The following is a 22,392-nucleotide window of genomic DNA, read 5'->3' on the forward strand; positions in this document are numbered from 1 at the left end:
AGTATAAATCGGATATGAATTAAGCACAGAGATTGAAGGAGTCTCTCTAAAACTAGCATGTAGATTTCTGGAGTCTACAGTCTTTTTACCTTTTGCTGTTAAATAATATTAGCTTGCCTAGTACTGTCCTGCTTATACCACAATTTAATGACTGTGAAAAAGGTAAAGCAGCAATAAAATATTTTCAATACATTAATTCAATTTCAATTAACTTTTCCCTAAGCACAGTCATAGAGCATGTGCACAAATCCAAAACGTACAATGCATCAAAAGAAAATTTCAAAAACATACAACTTTTTCATATACTGAAAGGACAAGTTATACTAAAAATACAATAAAGTAAAGTCAATTAACATTTTACATAGTGACTTTAAAGTTAACCCCACTAACAAGTACACAAGTACCAGAATAAAAAAACAGAAAAATAAAGTGCCATCAGTGGCACAAAAATATTTCAGAGTCTTTGAATAGGAAGTGAAAATGGGAGTGTTTTGGGGAGGTATTGTAGTTTGCATGTGGGCAAGCAATCTCCATGGACAGACCAAGGCCATTTTGGTAGACTCAAAGAAGTTGGAGGTTTGTTTTTTTACTTATTTTGCCTTTATGACACTTGCCATGTTGTGGATGGTTTTGATTAATAACCACCATTTTTACTTAATTTTTGATTTCTTTCTATTTCTCTGGCTATGAAGGAATTCCCAAGTTCTGGCTAGTGATTTGATTTTTGACAACATATCGCTTTGACGTTTGATTTTGACTTTGCCTTGTTCCAAAGTAAATTCACCTCCTGGTACTTTTCATTCAAAAAATACACTCTCTCAAATCAAGCCACTATAGAATCTCAGATCATTAAATTGCTGGACCCTAAGTTAGAATGTATACTTAATAAGACTGACTAATTGGAGTTTAAGCAACACACACAAATTGAGAAAGTGATGAATAAGTGCATATGGCAACTGAAATACAGAAACTTAAGCATGAGGGGAGGCTTCCAATAGTTAACAAACTGGTGTTAGGCTTATAGAGAGACATTTTAATGTTAGGCTTATAGGGAGACATTTTAAGAGTGATTTATGTTGATTTCAAATGCAGAATGAAAATACAGTGTAGTTGTCATTATGGAGCATTGAGAAGGGTTTGGGCTGTCAAACTCTCTTTAAGAATTTGGTAGTGGTATCGAGATTAATAAATAAAATATAAATCATTGTGATGATCAACAGTGGGACATCAGAAAATTTTACATGTGGACACATGCTGCAGATGCTGGGAAAACTCACATTAAAACTCAAACCAAAGTTCTTTATGGTTGATGGGTAGCCTATTGGTAATGGTGTATCAGAGTATTTAATCCTCCCATGAAAATTTATATATTATTACAATTATTAGAATTTATAGATTATTGACACACATCAATTGCATTCTTTGTTATTCAGACATTAGTTGCACAACTTATTTTAGGTATTTGCAAACATAACCCAGAAATTAGTTGTGGTAGACAAAGATATTATACATTGGATCCTTGATTGTTTTCAAACTTGTATACAAATTCCCCAAATTAAAAACACTGCTATGAGTTATTGTCCTTATGTTATCTGATAATCATATTGAATATCAAAATGGTTTTAGCAAAGATCTACTGTATATAAAGAATTACCCGCACATAGAGATCATCCATCCATCCATCCATTGTCCAACCCGCTGAATCCGAACACAGGGTCACGGGGGTCTGCTGGAGCCAATCCCAGCCAACACAGGGCACAAGGCAGGAAACAATCCTGGGCAGGGTGCCAACCCACCGCAGGAAGAGATCATCATTGCTCTATTAAAATACTCCCTGATGCTCCATTATGTAAAGAAGAATTAAGCTTAGAGTAAACCTGAACATGAAGCTGTGTAAGATTATATTTTAAAAAATTTAAAGAAACATTTTATTATCCCTTCATATAGTTCACTTGGTTCATGGTTCTTTATTATGGGAAAGACCGATGGGGGTATTGATTATCATGAACTGAGTAGAATAACTGTTGTCAACACACAAGCACATGGGCTCAAAAGAAGATAAATTCCATGCTGGACTAGGGGGTGATAGAGTGATCCTATCTGTTTTTTTCTCTGCAAACCAGCCACAGGAAGTTCCATCTGGGTCCAATGACATCACTTCCAGTTCCAGGCATGTTTACATCACGTCTGGTTTCGGGCTCAATGACATCACTTTCACTTCCTCTCCAGATGACGTTATTTCCCCTGTCCAACTTTAAAATCACCATATTCCTCCTGTTACCTCAGTTCTGTTTTGGACTCATGTCAGTAAAGACCTATTATAGTACAATCCCTCTTAATCGGCCACCTTGGAACTGGACCCATGGCCGGTTGCTGTTTTGGCTGGTTAATCCAACGCATACCTATTTTTATGTAGAAAAATATTTCTAAGGTATGTACTATACCTTTTCGACGTTCCTGAAGAGACTATATCCACAAGGCTTCATCCATGATTTCGCACGCTGGTTTTTTTCTCGTACAACGACTGGACAGTGTGGTGTAGCGGGTCCACAGATCAAGTCAAAAAGGCCAATTTTTAAATAAATAATGGCCGCACTCGCGGCTTAGCGTGTATGTGTGGCTGATCGGTTCCCGGGGAATTTGTGATGCGGGTGATCCTAGCTTAAGTGCACAGGTGAGGAGTCGTCTGCATCCGTAATTGTTCCCAGGAGCTGCTAATTGCCACATCTGATCCACGTCCAGGGGGAGAACAGAAAAGAACGGGCGGTTAATGGAGAAGGAAGCAGATAGAGGAAAGCCGGTGCAGGAGAGCGAATGAGCGAGCCAGAGCAGATTCGATGGAGCAAAGGCAGGCAGCTGGGAGGTGAACCCCTGCAGATGAGTGTTTGGCCGACACTCAGTGGGGCTGAAGAAAGCAGTCACTCCAGCTGAGTGATCACGGAGCTGGAGTGACCGATATTGAAGACGAATGGTCGTTGAAAGGCAGTGGCAGTTGTGGAGGCTTTGTGCTGGTTTATCCCCAGCGTGAGCACCCTGGCTGCTGGGGAAAGAACCCAAATCTCGGTCCGGATGGAGCCCAGGAGCCCTCTCACCTTCCAGGAAAGAAGGAAGTGTGTACATATAATATAAAGAAGAACTCAGGATTATAACATTTTTATTTTATTTTATTTTAACAGGCCAGTTAATCCGTCGGCCGGTTAATGCAAGGCCAGTTAAGAGGGATTGTACTGTATTCAATTTTGCCTTTATCCCAGCTAAACATTCATGTACAGGGTGGCTGCCCCAAACATTTTTGTTGTGTCAAGGTTTATCATTTCGCACTGTCAAAATCAATCATCCCCTTCTACTTATCTCCTCTTTGCTTAATTAGGCCACTGGATCCACTGTTTTTACAAAACTGGATCTCAGTAATGCTTACAACTTAATTAGAATAAGAAAGGGAGATAAATGGAAGACAACACTCTGCACAGCTAACAGACACTATGAATACTGAGTCATGCCATGTAGATTGGCCAATGCATCCATGGTATTTGTCTTATGTAAATGAAATATTTTCTAATGTTCTGGGTATATTCATCTTAGCTTATATTGATAATATTATTATCATTTCAAAAGATTTTGATACCCAAAAACTACATGTCAAAGAAGAATTGAAATGAATGAGACTAATCACCTTTTCATAAAGTTGGAGAAATGTGAATTGTACCAAGACACAGTTTTGTTCTTGGGATCTTGGCTGTCTGTTTGTCTGTCCATGATATTTAATCACCTGTAGCTCGCAAACCGTTTGAACTATTGACCTGAAATGTGGTATACATATACTACGTGACATTTATCAGCCGCTTTCAGGGTGATGATTGACCTCCAAGGTTATTCCTCTTTTTATTTTTATTTATTTTATTGTAGAATCAACTCTCGGCAGCAGCCAGCAGGGCGGCCGTGCAGCACATGCGCACGGGCACCATTCTCATTCCCTACCACCTTCACCGTCACTTCCCCTACCTCTTTATACCTCAAATCATTCTTGAGGCAGATTGAAGACTTAAGTGCCAGCTTAAGTGAGAAATGAAGGAAAACATACCAAATAATTGCAGCACAAACACTGACTTAATCAGTTTTAACGCGAAAAGATGCCAACGAAAGAAGAGAAGAAGCGGGCCGTTAGGGTGAAGAAAAGAAGAGCTGCTCAGGAAGCAGCAAGTGCATCAAACGCTGAGCAAATGAATGCGAAGCGTACAGAGAAAGAGTATGAAAACTATGAATGCTCAAGTCAAGTGTATTCACTGCACGTTATCGTGCAGTGAGCCATTACTGGTATGAAATAATCCAGAAGGGGTTAGTTATAAATCATAATAAGGTGACAGCAAATTTTAAATTGGAAATTTCCAGAAAGTGTCAAATATGTCTAACATATCATGGGATTCACTTATTACTATCATCCTTTTATAAAATAATTTAGTTATGTAATCTCTCCAATCACATCTCTCACGAAGAAGGATTGTAGAAAATTCCAGTGGACACCAGAAGCTCAATAAGCTTTTGACAATTTAAAATAGTTGTTTACTAGTGTGCCTGTTTTTGACATCTCTAGTGTAGGTGTAAAAGATATGTTGTCCTGAATATTTACAGGCAAAAGATTAATTCATCCTTGTGCATTTTATTATCAGAAGCTCACTCCTGAACAGAAATGTGATAAGGGTAATCATGAACCTCTGGTAATTAAATTAGCTTTAGAGGAATAGAGACATTGGTTCAAAGGAACTAAGATCCTTGTTTTGATCTATAAAGACCATAAAAAATTAATGCATCTGAAATGTGCAAAACAGTTAAAGGATTAAATGGTTAATGCTGAAAATGGTTAAAAGGAACATTTTTGGATTTAGTTTTGTGACTTCCACAATCCTAGCCGCAGTACTGTCATGTTATCAATCATTTGTAATTGTAAATGATAAGACATTAATCACTCCACATATAGTACTGATAAAGGAACGGAGACTTTGTATTCATTCTCTGATTGTAATGAGCATATGTGCAGATGTCCATTCAAACATCCATTCATTTTCTAACAGGCATATGGAGTTCAAGGTTGTGGGGGAAACCATACACACATCCACAACTATGCAAATAGGACTGTGAAATGTGGAAAGTAATTGCACACTGGCAAAGCTAACAACACGTGTAGCACGTAAAAATCAAGGCAAGTTTCAAACAAAGTTAGTAAAATTAACTTTGTGTTTCAGTGCTTAGAAGCACTAGGCACATCCCCCTCCCTATTAATACAACATGTAATGTGATAACAGAAACACATAATCGTCAAGACATGGCGTTAGCAGGACGGGCAAAACAGCATACTTCACTGCTGAATATATACTGTATATGGAAATACTAAATTTGTGACATTCATTTGTTTTTTGCAAATTACAAATTGCATGAATATAATCCCTAAAATGCGAAGAACATACAGTAGTAAAAGTACTTGTCATAAATTCCAATGTTTAAGATTAATCGAATAAAGGCAACATCAGTCCAGTTAATTTTCTAATTCTGCATTCATACACTTTTTGTAGGTGCTATATAAATAAATACTGCTGCTGTTCTTATAACTAACTGTGGAGCCCAATGTTTAATTTTTCCAAAAATGCTGATAAACAAAGTTTTTCATTTTCTCCTCCTCCATTGTTAACTGGTCATATCTCAATAATAATGCTAACAGAACTTTATATTTTGATCTGTTTAAGTAAATATTTGAGATCCATTCTCTTTTACGGCATGCTTAACATAATTTATGTGATTATGGTCTTCAAGTATATAGATGTTGTATGAAATAATTTACTAGTAGTGTATTATTGATGTAAATACAGTTAGGTCCATAAATATTTGGACAGAGACAACTTTTTTCTAATTTTGGTTCTGTACATTACCACAATGAATTTTAAATGAAACAACTCAGATGCAGTTGAAGTGCAGACTTTCAGCTTTAATTCAGTGGGGTGAACAAAACGATTGCATAAAAATGTGAGGCAGCTAAAGCATTTTTTTAACACAATGATGTAGAGTTGCTAAACAGGACTACCAGGAATGTAAGAAACGTGATAATCTGTTGCCGTACAAAGGTCCACATTACACACTTTCTGATTTTTTAAAATTTGTGGATAAATGAAAACCACATAAAAACACTTAATATTTTCTAACACTCTCTCTGGTTCCAAATTTATTTCTGTTCGACTTATATTTGTGTCATGCATTTTAGTTTTAGCTGCCATAATTACTCTAGTTTCTGATTCATCCTCTAAATTTCTCCATCTTTATTTTTTATCTCACATTGTGGCCTATGTGTATTTAATTCCTTTGCTCCTAGTTACAACCTTGGGTAGTTTTTACTGTATATGTACCATCCATCGTCTGATTCCATCTTACTTTAAATTCTTGCCACCCTGCACAATCAGTACACTGAAATAACAAGAAACAGGATTACTTAAAATTCTAAGGATAAATGCAACTACTGTAGGAAGTACAGCCTTAACCTACTGTACAAGGCCATCAAAGTCCTGAATGATTTGTCTTTGAGTGTATAAAGGATAACAATAGTTTTCGGCATTTTGTTTCAGGCTAATGACTCACTCCTCTTTCATGCTACTAAACAGCCTGTTACATTTGTAATTGTTTCTTCTTTTTTCGGCTGCTCCCGTTAGGGGTTGCCACAGCGGATATTTTTTAATAAATATGTCAACATTTATCAGCTATTATTAACTCCCTGACAATCTATTTTTCTGCTTAGCATTTTACTATGACACATGGTGTCACTGCTACTATGACCAAGATACAACTGCTGGCCAGGAATGAAAACTAACAAATTAAAAGTTAGGTACAAAGCACCATTCCATTATATTTTACCAGAATTATGAACTTCAACATGTGGTGAGTCATAAAGTACAATAAGTAGTTTAGCTAGTTGGCTCAGGTTGGGAACTTTGAATAGATTTATTCTAAAGGGCCGTGAAACCATTTGAGGTTAATTTTCTCCAGAAACACTCTCCTTGGGTGTCAAATGGTCATAGCCGTTGAGAACTTGTCTTTTTGTTATAGTGATGTGTATATGTGTATATTCTATACAAAGTTTATGAATTACTGTTTATTTAACAATATATGCCTATGTGTATGGCAATGTATTTTGATGTTGCGGTGTATGTGAAAATATACAGCACTTTGAGTCTCTCTTCATTGAAGGCCGCTACATATAAATACACTGAAATTAATTTGGCATTAAGCAATACACACATACAGTAGATGCAAACTTCATATCATTAACACTTGGGCTATTGACTGTTATGCTTTTGTGCTACATGAAACTCACTGTTGAATCTGGGGTGTTTCTAGGATAAGACAGGATCTTACATGCACTTTTACAAACTTTTGCGCACATTCATACATGTACATAAAATTGAAGAGTGGTATAAAATTGATCTGGGGCTAGGCACATTAGAAAATATACATAATGGACATGAAGATCAGGAGCTAGATGCAATGGATTAGGGCCATAAGCCTCTAAAGGATCTCCCCTAACGTTACTATGAAGAATGCTCAAGTTATGACTTAAAATATTTTTTTTACTTTTTTTAAACTTGACACTAGTACTCTGCAGTTTGCAAAGGCACTGATGCCTTTAATGATTCTTGCTTTACGCCTAAAGATGCTGTGACTCTCCAAACAATGGATGTATAAATAAGGATTACAAAATTGCAACTAAAAAAAAACCAAAAAAAAAACCGTAGTACTGAAAATAGACAAGAAACTTTTGTTTCTATGATTAAATATATCTATATTATAATTATTATTTGACAAAAGACAATGAATACAAAACATTTGGAGTTTGAAGATTTTTTAACATAGGCAAGCTGAATTTAAAACAGCATCAAACAGGTAAGTACTTCTCTTTACACCTCCTAGGTGAGATATTCCATAAACCAAAAGGGTCTGATATACAAAAATGACTCTACTTGTTTGTGAACTTTTTATATTCTTATTTTTAGAAAGTTGGAAAAAAATGCTATCTCACACATACTTAAAGTTAGCAGTAACTATCATTAAAAATAAATGAAAATGCAGAGGTTACTATTTAATACTCAGAAAACAAAGAAGAGGTCCGATTTGCACATGCTCTCTTGCAACACTTTCCACGAGTTAAATATTAACATGGAAATAAACACGCCTACTTTTTTCAGGCTTGTAGTCTAGTCGGAAAGCGTTGCTTGAAGTGCTAAGGTTTTAGGTTAAATCCTTAAGTCAATGAACATGTGTATCACCGTAGGTATGTAACTTAATCTGCCTGTGGTCCCACTGTAGAAAAATAGAAATAAGCATTATACCTCTGTAATTATTTAGCACCTTGAAATGGTACTCACTACAGAAAGGTGCTAAAAGTACTAAAGGTCACTGCTTTATTGTAATACTGTATAATGTCAGAAAATATGCAATTGCTCTAAATGCAAGGAATGAAAATTACATCGTTCAAGAAATGTAAATGCCATTGAATTTAAAGTACTTTACTAAATACTAAAACTGAATTAAAAAATGCAGCCATCTACAAAGAAATCCCTTGAGATGCAGGGCTTTCCTTTACTTACTAGTTTTGGCTGGTTCTCTTGTTTTTCTGCAAAGTTTACAGTTTGGACCAATTTGTGAATCATACAAGCAAAATAATGGGGCAGTGGAGAATTCTTATCGCTCACAGCGCAGAAATGTCACGTTAAGGAAACGGAACACCTAAAACGCAAAAGTAAACTGTAAAGTGCATCAATACGGAGTCCATTTGCAGCCGCGTGGCGCTCTTCTCTGGCAACATCGCCAAAAGAGCTTCTGGAGGGTGTGCCGCGTGGTGTACCTCCTTGTGCGCGTGCGCAAGTGACTTCCTTGCTCGCTCATTCGAGCCGGTCCTGGGACATCGAAACTGAGGGTGTGCCACGGTGCTGCAAAATTTCACTTTCGGTTTGAGTTTTTAGTTTGTGCGTCTGTGAAGGTTTGGTCCTCTCTTCTGTGATTCCACTGTTTTTTTTAGATCGTGAAAATATGCATTTCAAATACCCCGATGCCCGGAGAGACGAGAGCAGAGTAAGTTAATGGGATTGCGATACTACCTTCTTTATCGTATCTGAAAAATCAAGCTGAATTCAATGATGCGAAGGAAAGAATTGCGAAGGCCGCTGATATAGGGCACACTGGGGGAAATCTGAAAGCCATTTGAAAAGACGAATGACAAATGAAAAGACAAAGCGTTCTGTGCATGGGACGTCATTTAGCAAATGTCACGGTCATTTGATAAAAAAGAAAACGTAGCTTGTTTACTCCGATTTAATTTTTTTAAGAAATGTTAGAGCGATGTGTAGAATTTACATTTCGGTAAGGAACTGTCTGAGTTTATGCTAAAAATAGATGGAAATATGTAACTTGATTAAAGTATAAAGGCAAAGATTTACACTGTTGAGTTAGGGACAGATGTCAGAACTTGTCAATGCAAATTTCTAGAATATATTTACCATTCTAATTTCTTGTCTTACATATGCCAAAGTTCACAAGCTATTTGAGGTCTGCCAGTTGTTCTTGTGATGTTGTATGGCATCCTCTAGTGATGTGAAATCTCAGAAAAGTCCAAACATAAGCTGTCAACAGGTTGCAGTATTTTGTAGAGGTAAAAGATACACACTTTAATGGGCTTACTCTGTGTACCAGATGGTTTTCTGCTCTCCACTCTTTGGTGTCACAACTTGCTTAACAAAGAGAATGAATGAGCATGCCAGAAGAGTAAGTGATATTTAAGGCAAGTTTAAATAGTTAACATAATGCAGAGACTGCTTACTCAGTTTGACAACACATATTCCACATCCATTTTGAGCCTGTGTTGGAACTTTATTTATCATGAATTTTCTTACATGTACACTTGTTATTTTATTGTCCTGTGTTGTTCTACATAAACATATTCCAAGAAAAGATGTTTTTGTTGTCTCAAAAATGGCCAGACATAAACAAGAGTTTTAGACGTTTTCAGTTATACATAACAATTTTGTTAGATACATTTAGTATCAGATATGATAATACAAATGTGCAGTGCAAAACAGGCAATGATTAATGGGCCATCTCCTTATTATTATGTCACATTTGTCCAGGGCAACTTATAACATTTGAGAAGCAATCGGTTACATTTCTTTTTGGTTTCCCAGTTGGAGTACAGGCGGGTAAAGTGACTGGGTCACATAGTGTCAGTAGTAGGGTTTGAACCCACAATCTCTGGATTTGAGGTCCAAAGCCTTAATAATAAATCTTATTTATATAGCCATAAACAGTATGCCACATTACTGCCTGTGATATAGGCTGAATCAATCCTTCAAGCAGACAGCCCATTAAATTGAAGCAGCTAAACACAGAGTCAGTATTTGACGGAAGGCCTTGTCTGGTACTGGTTCCTGCCTTGTACACAATTGTGCCTGGATAGATTCTGCCCCCCAACTACTGTAAACTTGAGTGACTAGGTTTAATGGTGAATATATAAAAACAAGACCATAACATTTATGTTAGAATACTCATAAAACAATAAGAATGGGCTATGAATTATAAAATATGTAGCCTAAAATGTTATTTCATGTGTAAGTTGTTACTAATTTTAAACAAATTGTATATAGTATTTTTCATTTTCATAATTAGGAAATGCATGGTTAATTGTAAACGTAGTTAAACTGCAGTATTTGACTATCTTGCATTCTAACATCATGCAGATGCAGCAGCATTGCAAATACATTGTAGGTTCTTTGTTATGGTCAGTGTTGTTTTTAAAGGTGGTGCTGTCTCACCTTGGATTTACAGATTGATGACTATCATGGAACTAAACTCTCAGATCCTTATACATGGCTGGAAGATCCTGACAGTGAAGAGACAAAGGTAAGGAACTTTACTTACAGATTCCATTATGTACTAATCTCCTTCACTACCTAAGAAGATAAGTGGTAACTTGTTCTTGATTGAGACAACTTTTATCGATAGTTTAACTATGTATTTGTGCTGGGAAACACATATAAAAATATTTGAACAGTACTGTGCTCAGATATTATTAATATTCTTCCACATATTCATTTTTCTTATAGTGTTTCATCATACAGTAAATATTTAATATGTGCTGATTGCCCTCCAAAATAATATATGTGTGAAATAATGATAAATAGCAGTTCTTTGCAAATAATTTTATTAACTGAGATTGTGAATTTTGCTTAATGGATACTATAAACCTTACCTGGCTAAAGATTTTACAGTTTGCATAAGTGTATGGTAGCCACCTAAATTCCAAAACATGATTATGTTTAATGTATATCCAAAAAATGCACATCGAGTGTAAATATCTACAGATGAGGCAGTAATTAATTATATTTGCTAGATAGAAATGTATTTCAAAATGCTGAAAGCATTATCTTGTGCTGCATTATGATGTTGACAGTTGCCATTCATGAATAAGCAGGCAGGAAGGAGATGATAGGGTGTTGATGAATTTTGCTTCTTCCATAGTTTAACCAATATTGGTGTTCCTAAAATTATAAAATACCATTACACAATGTGTGTGCTTACAAGATAATCATATAACATACATTATAATAGGTGTAAATGGCACCTTTTCATCATAGTAGCCAGACAGACTTTAAAGTATAAATTAAAATATGTTGCACTGACCTCTTGCAACAATAACATTTTTGTGCATCAAATAAAAATGTATTCATTTATATACAATACAGTATTTTATGACTTGGTAGTGCTATTATTAGCATCCCACATACTATAAGTTGTTTTAAAAGTGACAAATAGAATGCATTGATTGTGTTGTTGAATATGTTGTTTTTTAAACTTAGTGTGCATAGCCCTGTGTTATTATTATTTACATAAATCGTATGTGTTGATAAGATCTGTTCAAACTATTATTAAATACAAGTATTCAATTTATTGCATTTGTTGATGTAATTATTTTTAATCTAGGCATTTGTGGAAGCTCAAAACCTATTGACTATGCCCTTCTTGGAAAAATGTGCAGTTGGCAAGAAATTTCACCAAAAGTTAACAGAGGTGTATGACTATCCTAAATTCAGCTGTCCATACAAGAAAGAAAACAAGTAAGTGGTGCTAACAAGTATCCCTTTTCTTTAGTCATTTAATAGATTATACACACACACACACACACATACGTATATATATCTCCAAAGGTCTGAATCGTACTCTGATTATTTGGGTAGTCAGCTACCAGGTAACACTCATGGTTGGTCAGCCAATCAGTGACCACCCAAAATATTAGATTGCAATTCAGACCTATAGATATGATACTCTGATCTATACCCTGTCAAGTAAGCAAACCAGCCGCCGTGGTGTGACATCTGAGACTTTGCCTCAGGTTGCTGATGCCCAGTGTTCTATCCACGCATCTCTCTCTCTCTCTCTCTCTCTCTTTCTATATATATATATATATATATATATATATATATATATATATATATATATATATATTGTGGCGGACGGCTGGGACACCCTTTTGATACTGGATCCAGGGGAGCAGCCATGGGATGCATACTACATCCCCCGGAACATTTGGTGGCAGCCCCCTTGGGTTGCATTGGGGCCAATACCTTGGAACACCGGAGCTCATCCCTGTTGGGCTCCTTCGCCACCGCCAGGGGCAGCTGCAAGGCTTCCTGAGCCCGAGTGGGTGGCAACGCAGCCACACCTGGAAGTGCAGCCTAATCTAGGTTAATTGCCACCTGGAGCACTTCTGGGTGAACTATAAAGAGAGCCTGCGGCCACTACTCAGGGTGCCAGAGTCAGGAGGAGGATAACGAAGCTGCCTGGGAGGAGTAGTGGAGGAAGAAGAGTGTGGTTTGGGGTGATTTACTTTGTGTGTTGTTTTGGGACTGTGTTGTGCTTGTGGGGATCATGGGGTAGACGTGCCCCACAGGTGAAGAAAAATTAAAAACCTTTTCATTTATTTCTGCGCGTGCGTCCATTGTCAGTCTGTGTTGGGTCGACGTCTATCTATCTATCTATCTATCTATCTGTCTGTCTGTCTGTCTGTCTGTCTGTCTGTCTGTCTGTCTATCTATCTATCTATCTATCTATCTATCTATCTATCTATCTATCTATCTATCTATCTATCTATCTATCTATCTATCTATCTATCTATCTATCTATCTATATATATATATATATATATATATATATATATATATATATATATATATATATATATATTATATGTATGTGTGTGTGTATATATATTGTGGTGGATTGCCGGCTTCTTTCTCCGGCCCTCACCCCCAGGCCGCCAGGAGGAGCCTTCCCAGAAGCGTGGACATGCCCCGAGTTCCAGCAGGGCCTCATGGACTATGTAGTTTTTATACACAGCCCTGCTGGATACCTTGGGGGCCACCAGGCGTCGCTGTAGGGGGGCTCGTAGGCTCGCATGTGCCCTATAACCCGGGAGTACGTCACGGTCACGTGACAGGAAGAAACGACGTGCTCCCGGGTTGAAGAAAAGGACTGTTTACCCTGACCCGGAAGGGAAAAGGAACTGTGGACTGTTGAACGGGAACACCTCCGGGTCAGGGTGTATAAAAGGACTCTGGGAAGCCCAGTACACTGAGCTGAGCTGGGAGGTAGGGTGGCAAAGTGTCTGGGCGAGGAGGATTGGTTGGTTTAGAGAGAGAGTTGGTTATTTATATGAGTGTGGTGTGGAGAGTGCTTTGTGCACGTGACAACAAAATAAAATATTGTTGTACTTCTACCTCGTGTTCAGAGTGGTACCTGAGGGTTCAAGAGGTGGACAAAGCCTCTATCTGTCACAATATATATATGTACTGTATATGTATATATCTTTATATGTATATATGTTTTTTTTTTCTTTGCATCTTTGCAGGTTCTTTTACTTTCATAACAAGGGATTGCAGAATCAGAGTGTGCTGTACATTCAAGACTCTTTAGAAGGCGAATCCAGAATTTTCTTTGACCCAAACTTACTGTCTGAAGATGGAACTATTGCTTTATGCAGTAAGTTTATTTGAGAATAAAGCTTTAGAATAATGTTTATTTTATTTTGCTGTGTCAGCTCTAGTAAAAATAAATACATTTAGAAAGTAACAGGAGGTGGCATATACTGTAGGATTGTAATTCAAAAATATAAGTGGTGACTGAAAAGTGAAAAAGAATAACAGTATACCCCCATAAAATAGAAGAGGTAGGATTCAGTTGCATCAAAATACTGATAATAGTCTTGTCTCATGCAATTGACCAACAAATTCCTTCACTGAGCCAGATTTCTGCTTTCCACATTAGTAGTTTACAATCATCTGGCTAAATAACAAAGACTAGCCAACCCGCGGCGTAGCATACGCCGCATAATTATGTATTGATGGGTGAACACTTCCTGAAAGACACAGTTGTCCAAATGGGGTTGGTTTTGAGGATACGACTGTAGGTGAATGAAAAGATGTTACTCTGGAGAGGTCAACATACAATACAGCGTTTTACACGCTGCATACAGCGATTCACATCGAAGCATAGACACTGCTAAGACCATGGGATACCCCTCGCAAACTGTTTTACATGCTGCATACAGCGATTCACATCCGCGACAAATATGATTCTTCTTAGATGGTGCTGTCGCATCCACCCTTGCTCTCGAAGCATACACACTGCTTGGTCATGTGCCCGCTCGCAAGCGCAACTAACAGAGACCCGCCCACCAACTCTAAGACCATGGGATACCCCTCGCAAACTGTTTTACACGCTGCATACAGCGATTCACATCCGCGACAAACAAACTTTTACACGCCGCATACAGCGATTCACATCCGCGACAAACATGCCTTTTCTTAGATGGTCCTGCTGCGTCCACCCTCGTTCTCGAAGCATACACACCGCCTGGTCATGTGCCCGCTCGCAAGAGCAACTCACGGAGTCCCGCCCACCAACTCTAAGACCATGGCATGTAAAACAGTTTGCGATGGTGGACGCGGTCATGCGTCATAACCGAAAAGAATGCAGTGGAACCTCGGTTCACGACCATAATTCGTTCCCAAACTCTGGTTGTAAACCGATTTGGTCATGAACCGAAGCAATTTCTCCCATAGGATTGTGTGTAAATACAATTAATCCGTTCCAGACCATACGAACTGTATGTAAATATATATTTTTGTAAGTTTTGAAGCACAAATATAGTTAATTAAACCATAGAATGCACAGCGTAATAGTAAACTAAATGTAAAAACATTGAATAACACTGAGAAAACCTTGAACAACAGAGAAAACTAACACTGCAATAGTTTGCGCTATAGCAACAAAAAATTAACATTTGAAAAAAATCTGTAATTTAATAAACCACCAAGAAAAGTAACATTTCAAAAATGCACACTACGAACCGATCGCTGTAAACAGAAGTGAAAACAAAATCAAGCCCAGTGCATTCTTTAACTGCCTTCCTACTTTATGAGCCCAGCCCTCTCTCTCGCTTGCGCTGCCTGTGTGTGTGCGCGGCTCTCTCTCTCTCACTGCCTGTGTGTGTGGCTGTGCCTCTGTCTCTCTCGTGCTGCCTGTGTGTGTGCGGCTCTCTCTCTGGCGCTGCCTGTGTGTGTGCGCGGCTCTCTCTCTCTCACTGCCTGTGTGTGTGCCTCTGTCTCTCTCTCGTGCTGCCTGTGTGTGTGTGCGGCTCTCTCTCTGGCGCTGCCTATGTGTGTGCGCAGCTCTCTTTCTGGCGCTGCCTGTGTGCATGCATGTCTCTCTCTCTCCCTGCCTCTCTGTGTGTGCGTTTGTCTCTCTCTGGCGCTGCCTCTGTGTGTGTGCGCCGCTCTCTCTCTCTGGCGCTGCCTGTGTGTGTGCGTCTGTCTCTCTGTCACGCTGCCTGTGTGTGTACCTCTGCCTCTCTCTGGCGCTACCTCTGTGTGTGTGTGTGTGTCGCACAGGAAATGCACAGGGAGAGACTGAACCTCGCAAGAGAAACTAACAGAGACCCGCCCACCAACTGTAAGACCATGGGATACCCCTCGCAAACTGTTCTACACGCCGCATACAGCGATTCACATCCGCGACAAACATACTTCTTCAGAGGTGCATGTGGAGTGTAGCAGAGACGAACGCGAATGACGCTCTGCTCTGTGAGTTGCTGCGTCCGAATTGATGGGCGTGGCTCTGCGAGTTGTCGTATCCAATGGTCTTAGAGTTGGTGAGCGTGGCTGTCTTGCGTGCTTTCCATGGATGGCTACTTGTCGGCGGTGCGTGCTTTCCATGGGTGGCTGGCTACTTGTCGGCGGCTTAGTGAATTATATATATAGATGGGGATGAGTGTAACGTAGAGGGATACACATTTTGTAGGAAGGATCGACAGAACAGAAAAGGAGGTGGGGTTGCTGTTTATGCCAAAGAGGATTTAAATGTAAGTCCTCTTCGGTTGGATGATGAGCCCCATCTTAGTGAGGACATGTGGCTTCGCCTGGAAAATATTAGGGAAAGAGGTCTTATTTTAGGAGTGTGTTATAGACCACCCAATTCAGACAGTAATTTCAACACAAATCTTTTCAGTAATATCAAAAAGGCAAGTTTACAGGGAGATATTATAGTCATGGGGGACTTTAATTATCCAAATATTAACTGGGATAACCATGCAGATGGAGGAGCACAAGAGCAGGAGTTTTTAGAAGTAATTAGTGACTGTTTTTTAACACAGCATGTCAAAGCACCGACAAGGGGTGAATCCTGTCTGAATTTAGTATTTTATAATAATCAGGATAAAATTGAGGGTGTAGAGGTGATTGAACCACTAGGGTCAAGTGACCATGATGTAATACAATTCTCAGTATTTTGTAAGAGTACAGATGCAAAGACTAAAATTGTTGAGTTGAACTTTGGTAGGGCTGATTTTGAGCAGATGCGACAATGTCTAAGTAGGATACACTGGAATAAGCTTTTAAGTGTGGTGACAGTCGAGGAGCAGTGGAACAGGTTTAAAAATGTTTTACATGTAATGCAGGACAGATACATACCTAAATTTGGAATTAATAGGAAACAAAAAAAACTCCACGGTGCATTAATAAAGATTTAAAAAAAGATGTTGCAAAGGAAAAAAACTGCTTTATAAGGCATATAAGACTAATGACTGCAAAGTGAATCGTAGAGCATATGAGAACATGGGGGCAACCATTAAAAAGGATATCAGGGAGGCTAAAAGACAGTTGGAGAGGAATATAGCAGATAAGGTGAAAGACCGACCCTAAGAGATTCTTTCAGTATTTTAGTAGTAAAAGAATAATCAAGGAGGAGATCAAGTGCATCAGAAATAGTAAAGGGGAATTAAAAGATACAGACAGTGAAATAGCGGATGCCCTAAACTTACATTTTTCTGAGGTGTTTACAAGTGAGCAAGTGGATAACCTCCCAGAGGTAAACGAGACTACTAAGGAGGTATTTAGGGATTTGGAAATTGTAGAGGGAGAAGTGGTACTCAGATTAAATAAGATGAAATCAAACAAATCACCAGGACCAGATAATATTTACCCTCGAGTTCTTAAGGAGGCTACCGAGTACATATATAAACCCTTGACACATATTTTTAGGAAGTCACTGCGCACTGGAGAGATTCCAAAGGACTGGAAAATGGCAAATATCATCCCATTATATAAAAAGGGTGACAGGGCAGATCCAAGCAACTATAGGCCAGTAAGCTTAATATGCATCACAGGAAAATTAATGGAAGGAATTATTAAAGATATGATTGAGCAACACCTGGCAAGGACAGGAGTTATTCTAAACAGTCAGCATGGGTTCAGAAGAGGGAGGTCGTGTTTTACTAATATGCTGGAATTCTATGAAGAGGCAACAAAAGGATATAATCAAAGTGGAGCATATGATATTATTTATCTGGACTTTCAGAAAGCATTTGATAAGGTGCCACATGAGAGGTTGGGAATCAAATTAAAAGAAGTGAGAGTTCAGGGTGATGTTTTTAGATGGGTGCAGAATTGGCTCAGACACAGGAAGCAGAGGGTGATGGTGCGAAGAACCTCATCAGAACTGGCCGATGTTAACAGTGGTGATCCACAGGGGTCAGTGCTAGGGCCGCTGCTATTTTTAATATACCGTGTATATATATATAAATGATTTAGATAGGAATATAAGTAACAAGCTGGTTAAGTTTGCAGATGATACCAAGATAGGAGGATTAGCAGATAATTTGGAATCCATTATATCATTACAGAAGGACTTGGATAGCATGCAGGCTTGGGCAGATTTGTGGCAGAAGAAATTTAATGTCAGTAAATGTAAAGTATTACACATAGGAAGTAAAAACGTTAGGTTTGAATACACAATGTGCGGTGGGAAAATCGAGAGTACACCTTATGAGAAGGATTTAGGAGTCATAGTGGACTCTAAGCTATCTACTTCCTGACAGTGTTCAGAAGCCATTAAGAAGGCTAACAGAATGTTAGGTTATATAGCACAATGTGTGGAGTACAAGTCCAAGGAGGTTCTGCTCAACCTTTATAATGCACTGGTGATGCCTCATCTTGAGTACTGTGTGCAGTTTTGGTCTCCAGGCTACAAAAAGGACATAGCAGCACTAGAAAATGTCCAGAGAAGAACGACTAGGCTGATTCCAGGGCTACAGGGGTTGAATTATAAGGAAAGATCAAAAGAGCTGAGCCTTTACAGTTTAAGCAAAAGAAGATTAAGAGGTGACATGATTGAAGTGTTTAAAATTATGAAGGGAATTAGTACAGTGGATCGAGACTGTTATTTAAAAATGGGTTCATCAAGAACATGGGGACACAGTTGGAAACTTGTTAAGGGTAAATTTTGCACAAACATTAGGAAGTTTTTCTTTACACAAAGAACGATAGACACTTGGAATAAGCTACCAAGTAGTGTTGTAGACAGTAAGACGTTGGGGACTTTCAAAACTCGACTTGAAGTTTTTTTGGAAGAAATAAGTGGATAGGACTGGCAAGCTTTTTTGGGCTGAATGGCCTGTTCTTGTCTAGAGTGTAGTAATGTTCATGATCTTGCTAATCATCTATATTTTTAAGCATAGGATAATATAGGCAATTGCCAAACATACTGATTAGTATTTGGATGAGCCACATTCATGTCATACTGATTGATCGTCTTATAACATTAGTTGTATTGTGTAAAATAATAAAACATTACTAAGAAAAAAAAGGAGTCCAACATTAACTCTAAAATGTACATCAGTAAATATTGTGTTAAATTTGCTTTTTATTACTTCAAAAGGCAGAGCTCATTTTTTAATGTCATTTTACAACAGAAACAAATTGTGTAGGACAAAAGTAAAAACAACAGTCAATCGGACGTTGACAGCAGTCTAGAAAAATTACATAACAAGGCAGTAATAATTTTTATGCCATGTATGAACAGCACATGTATTAGTAACTGATGTAATTCATATCTGAAACTGACTGTATGAGATCTCATGTAAGAAAAAGGTTGTTACTTTGCCAAAATGTAACATGCCACAGTCCTAAGCTGCTTTCTGAATATATTTGTACTTTATCTTCATTTGTCTAAAAGTCTGTTGAAAAGGTGCTGTTTAAATTTATATGTTTCATAAAATTCATGTGTGTTTTTAAAGAATATGATCAGCAAAGTCTGATTAATTGCAAGGTTTTTTATGTCTTATGGATGTCGCCTTTCTATACCTTTCTTAGTAATTAAATTGTATACTTTGATGCTGTACCTGTTCTTTGCTAATAGAGGTGTTCTTTTAGGACAACAGTGCTTTAGCCCACAGTGTATGTGATTTTAGCTTGTTTAGAAGAACAAAATAATTCACATTAGGGCTGCCATGATTAATTGATGCAATCGACTGAAAAAAAAAGTAATTGAATCATATTTTCTTAATCGACTAATTGTACTTCCCGAAACAAACCCTCACATCCTCCATGTTGAATGGCGGCACCTGCATCTCATTCAGCAGAAGAAGGTTCCTGCAAACATTGGTCAAAGCCAAAATCCTCCTCTGTGTGGGAGTATTTCACCCGAAAATCTGAGAAAATGGTTGATTGTTTATTATGCAAAAAACAGATGATGTTTCACGCCATGAACACTTGAAAAGGAAGAATGTTGGAAGTATAGCACAGGACAAGACAGCAATACCATAAGTAACCCACTTACACTTGCTTAGCCATTCGACAATAGTTCTTTTAGTGTTATGAGGCTGATTAACTTGAGAAATTCATACTACAGTAGTAATGATTAGCGTTGGGAGGAAAGTTACAGCCACAGTATTTCTATGGATAGAACAGATAAATGGTCTGTTAAACGCATTTGCCACAATTATCACTCACGAGTGTACTGAAGTAAAGCAATGTTACAGTACAATAATGCACTTGCTAGGCTACTGTTTAACTATTATCTCATGGATCCGAAAGTAAACTACCTATTGGCAGTAAAAAATTGAGCAAAAACATCCAATACAAACAAGAAAAGTGTTATTAAGGTTTTTTTTTTTTTATATTTTCTTCGGTCATGGCTTAGGCTGACTCAGGAAGATGTTGTTTTTTTTTTTTAATCTACTGCAGTTGACACAGTTGTTCCAAACTGAAAGAGAGTTTGTGGCATATGGCGTCCCTCCCACAATGGAGTTGCTGCTAGGAAGCTGGCTGTTTGGAAAAGTAACAAAGTTCTTGCTCCAGTTTAGATTGCTAAATGCGCAGACCGTACAACTCCGCAAAATCCTGTTTTTAACATAAAAAGGTATGAAAATAAGCATGTCTAAAGTGAAATGGTTCTGTTCTCTTTCCACATTCTCTCATATATTGATGCAGACAGGCTGATGAAAGGGCAACATTTATACTGAAAGCCACTTATGAAGTGTTCTGCAGTGTTAAGGTTGTCTTCCACTTCTTCACTTCCCTTCCTATGTGTGAAACATGGAACAGTTCTTATGCTACAAAATACTCTGAATGATTTCATCAACCTCTTGCACAGGATTTTTGATGGATTGTTAATGCGCATATTAAACTTACAAGGTAACCTACTGATTTAATAAGTTGCTTTTGAAAAAGGGAAAAATTGCTGACAAACACCAAGAATTTAAAATGAACAAACGTTTTTATAATTCATATGATACAAATTGGCAAAAAGAAAAAGCAGAAGTCCCGAACAGCTCTGCAAAGAAACAATAAAAACACTTTGCTTGTAAACGATTGGCCAAAGTAATAACCAAATGTTTAAATGTGATAATGGCAATAACAAGCCAGGGGAATAATAAAAAAAATCCAGTTGTGTAGTCATTGCATATTCGCAACACAGCACAACACTATACCAAAATCGTCAGTCCAAAACTTGTTATTGAAAAGTTTGACTTGTAATTATGTAATTCTCTGTGGCTACAAAAGTATCAAATATCGATTTTACCCCAGTCTTCTCTTCAAGAGATAAGAGTTGCCCATCTCCTGCAATATCATTTCAGCTGGTATCATTTATACTTTTACAAACTTTATTAAGTTACTTTATGCCAAATATTCTCAGCAGCTACATTTAAAATGTCTATGAATAACATCTATCACAATTTAAGATGGATTTTTTAAAAATACATGTGTAATGAGTCTTAGAGTAGATTTACATACACAAATATTTGTGATCATTTACTTAAATTATATTCAAGCTAGGAAAGAAAACACATTTATTCTTGAAAAATCATGTACAGTTCTAAATATAGCTTTCACAAATGTATCTCCCCTCTCTTAGTAGAAAACAGTGATTCTTAGATGACTTCCTCCTATAGAACAATACTTGCACACCACAGGTTGAAGCAGCTGTGATAAACAGTGTGCTCAACATGCTAATCAATGTCATGAGAGCTCTGGGCAGTGGTGGAGGATGAGGGATTCTGGACTATGATTAAAAATTTCCAACGTGAGTATGTTCTCCCCAAAAGCACCTGCTTCACTAGCATGATGGAAAAGAAATATGAGAACATTCCAGAAAGTCAAAATCGCACTCACATCTTCCAACAGCAGTGTTGCATGGACAAGTATTACTTCAGAGGAATATCTAGGCATTACCAGCCATTTCATTAATTACAATTGGGAACTTTGCAGCTATAGTTTGATGGCTGTACCTCTTGAAGAATGACATACTGCTAAAAATTTTGCAAACTGTTAACATTTCTCCATTGTAATACTGAGGTCTAAAAGGACCTAAAAGCCTACTTTTTTGGTCTTGTTTCAAGTTGGACTGCTGATATGAAGTTATGTTAAGTCCATTATTAATCAAATATATTTTTTGACTTTAATATTTTATTGTTAACAATGTTTTCTTTGTCTTTTTGTTGGAGTTATTTTGTGTTTTTTCATTTCCTGATGT

At 37.7% G+C, this 22,392-nt stretch overlaps 1 protein-coding gene across 1 annotated transcript in view; it reads left to right on the forward strand.

Annotated features, from left to right (window-relative positions):
• The first annotated feature begins 8,922 nt into the window (after positions 1-8,922).
• Positions 8,923-22,392, forward strand: part of LOC114664526 (prolyl endopeptidase-like) — a 49,778-nt gene continuing 36,308 nt past the window's right edge. Inside the window, exons 1-4 of the mRNA XM_028818673.2 lie at positions 8,923-9,108; positions 10,855-10,929; positions 12,010-12,143; positions 13,934-14,064. Coding sequence (XP_028674506.2) covers positions 9,067-9,108; positions 10,855-10,929; positions 12,010-12,143; positions 13,934-14,064 — 382 coding nt within the window. The 5' untranslated portion in view covers positions 8,923-9,066. The remainder of the gene's footprint in view (positions 9,109-10,854; positions 10,930-12,009; positions 12,144-13,933; positions 14,065-22,392) is intronic.

Source organism: Erpetoichthys calabaricus, chromosome 14, assembly GCF_900747795.2.
Source record: "Erpetoichthys calabaricus chromosome 14, fErpCal1.3, whole genome shotgun sequence".
NCBI classification, from domain to species: domain Eukaryota; kingdom Metazoa; phylum Chordata; class Cladistia; order Polypteriformes; family Polypteridae; genus Erpetoichthys; species Erpetoichthys calabaricus.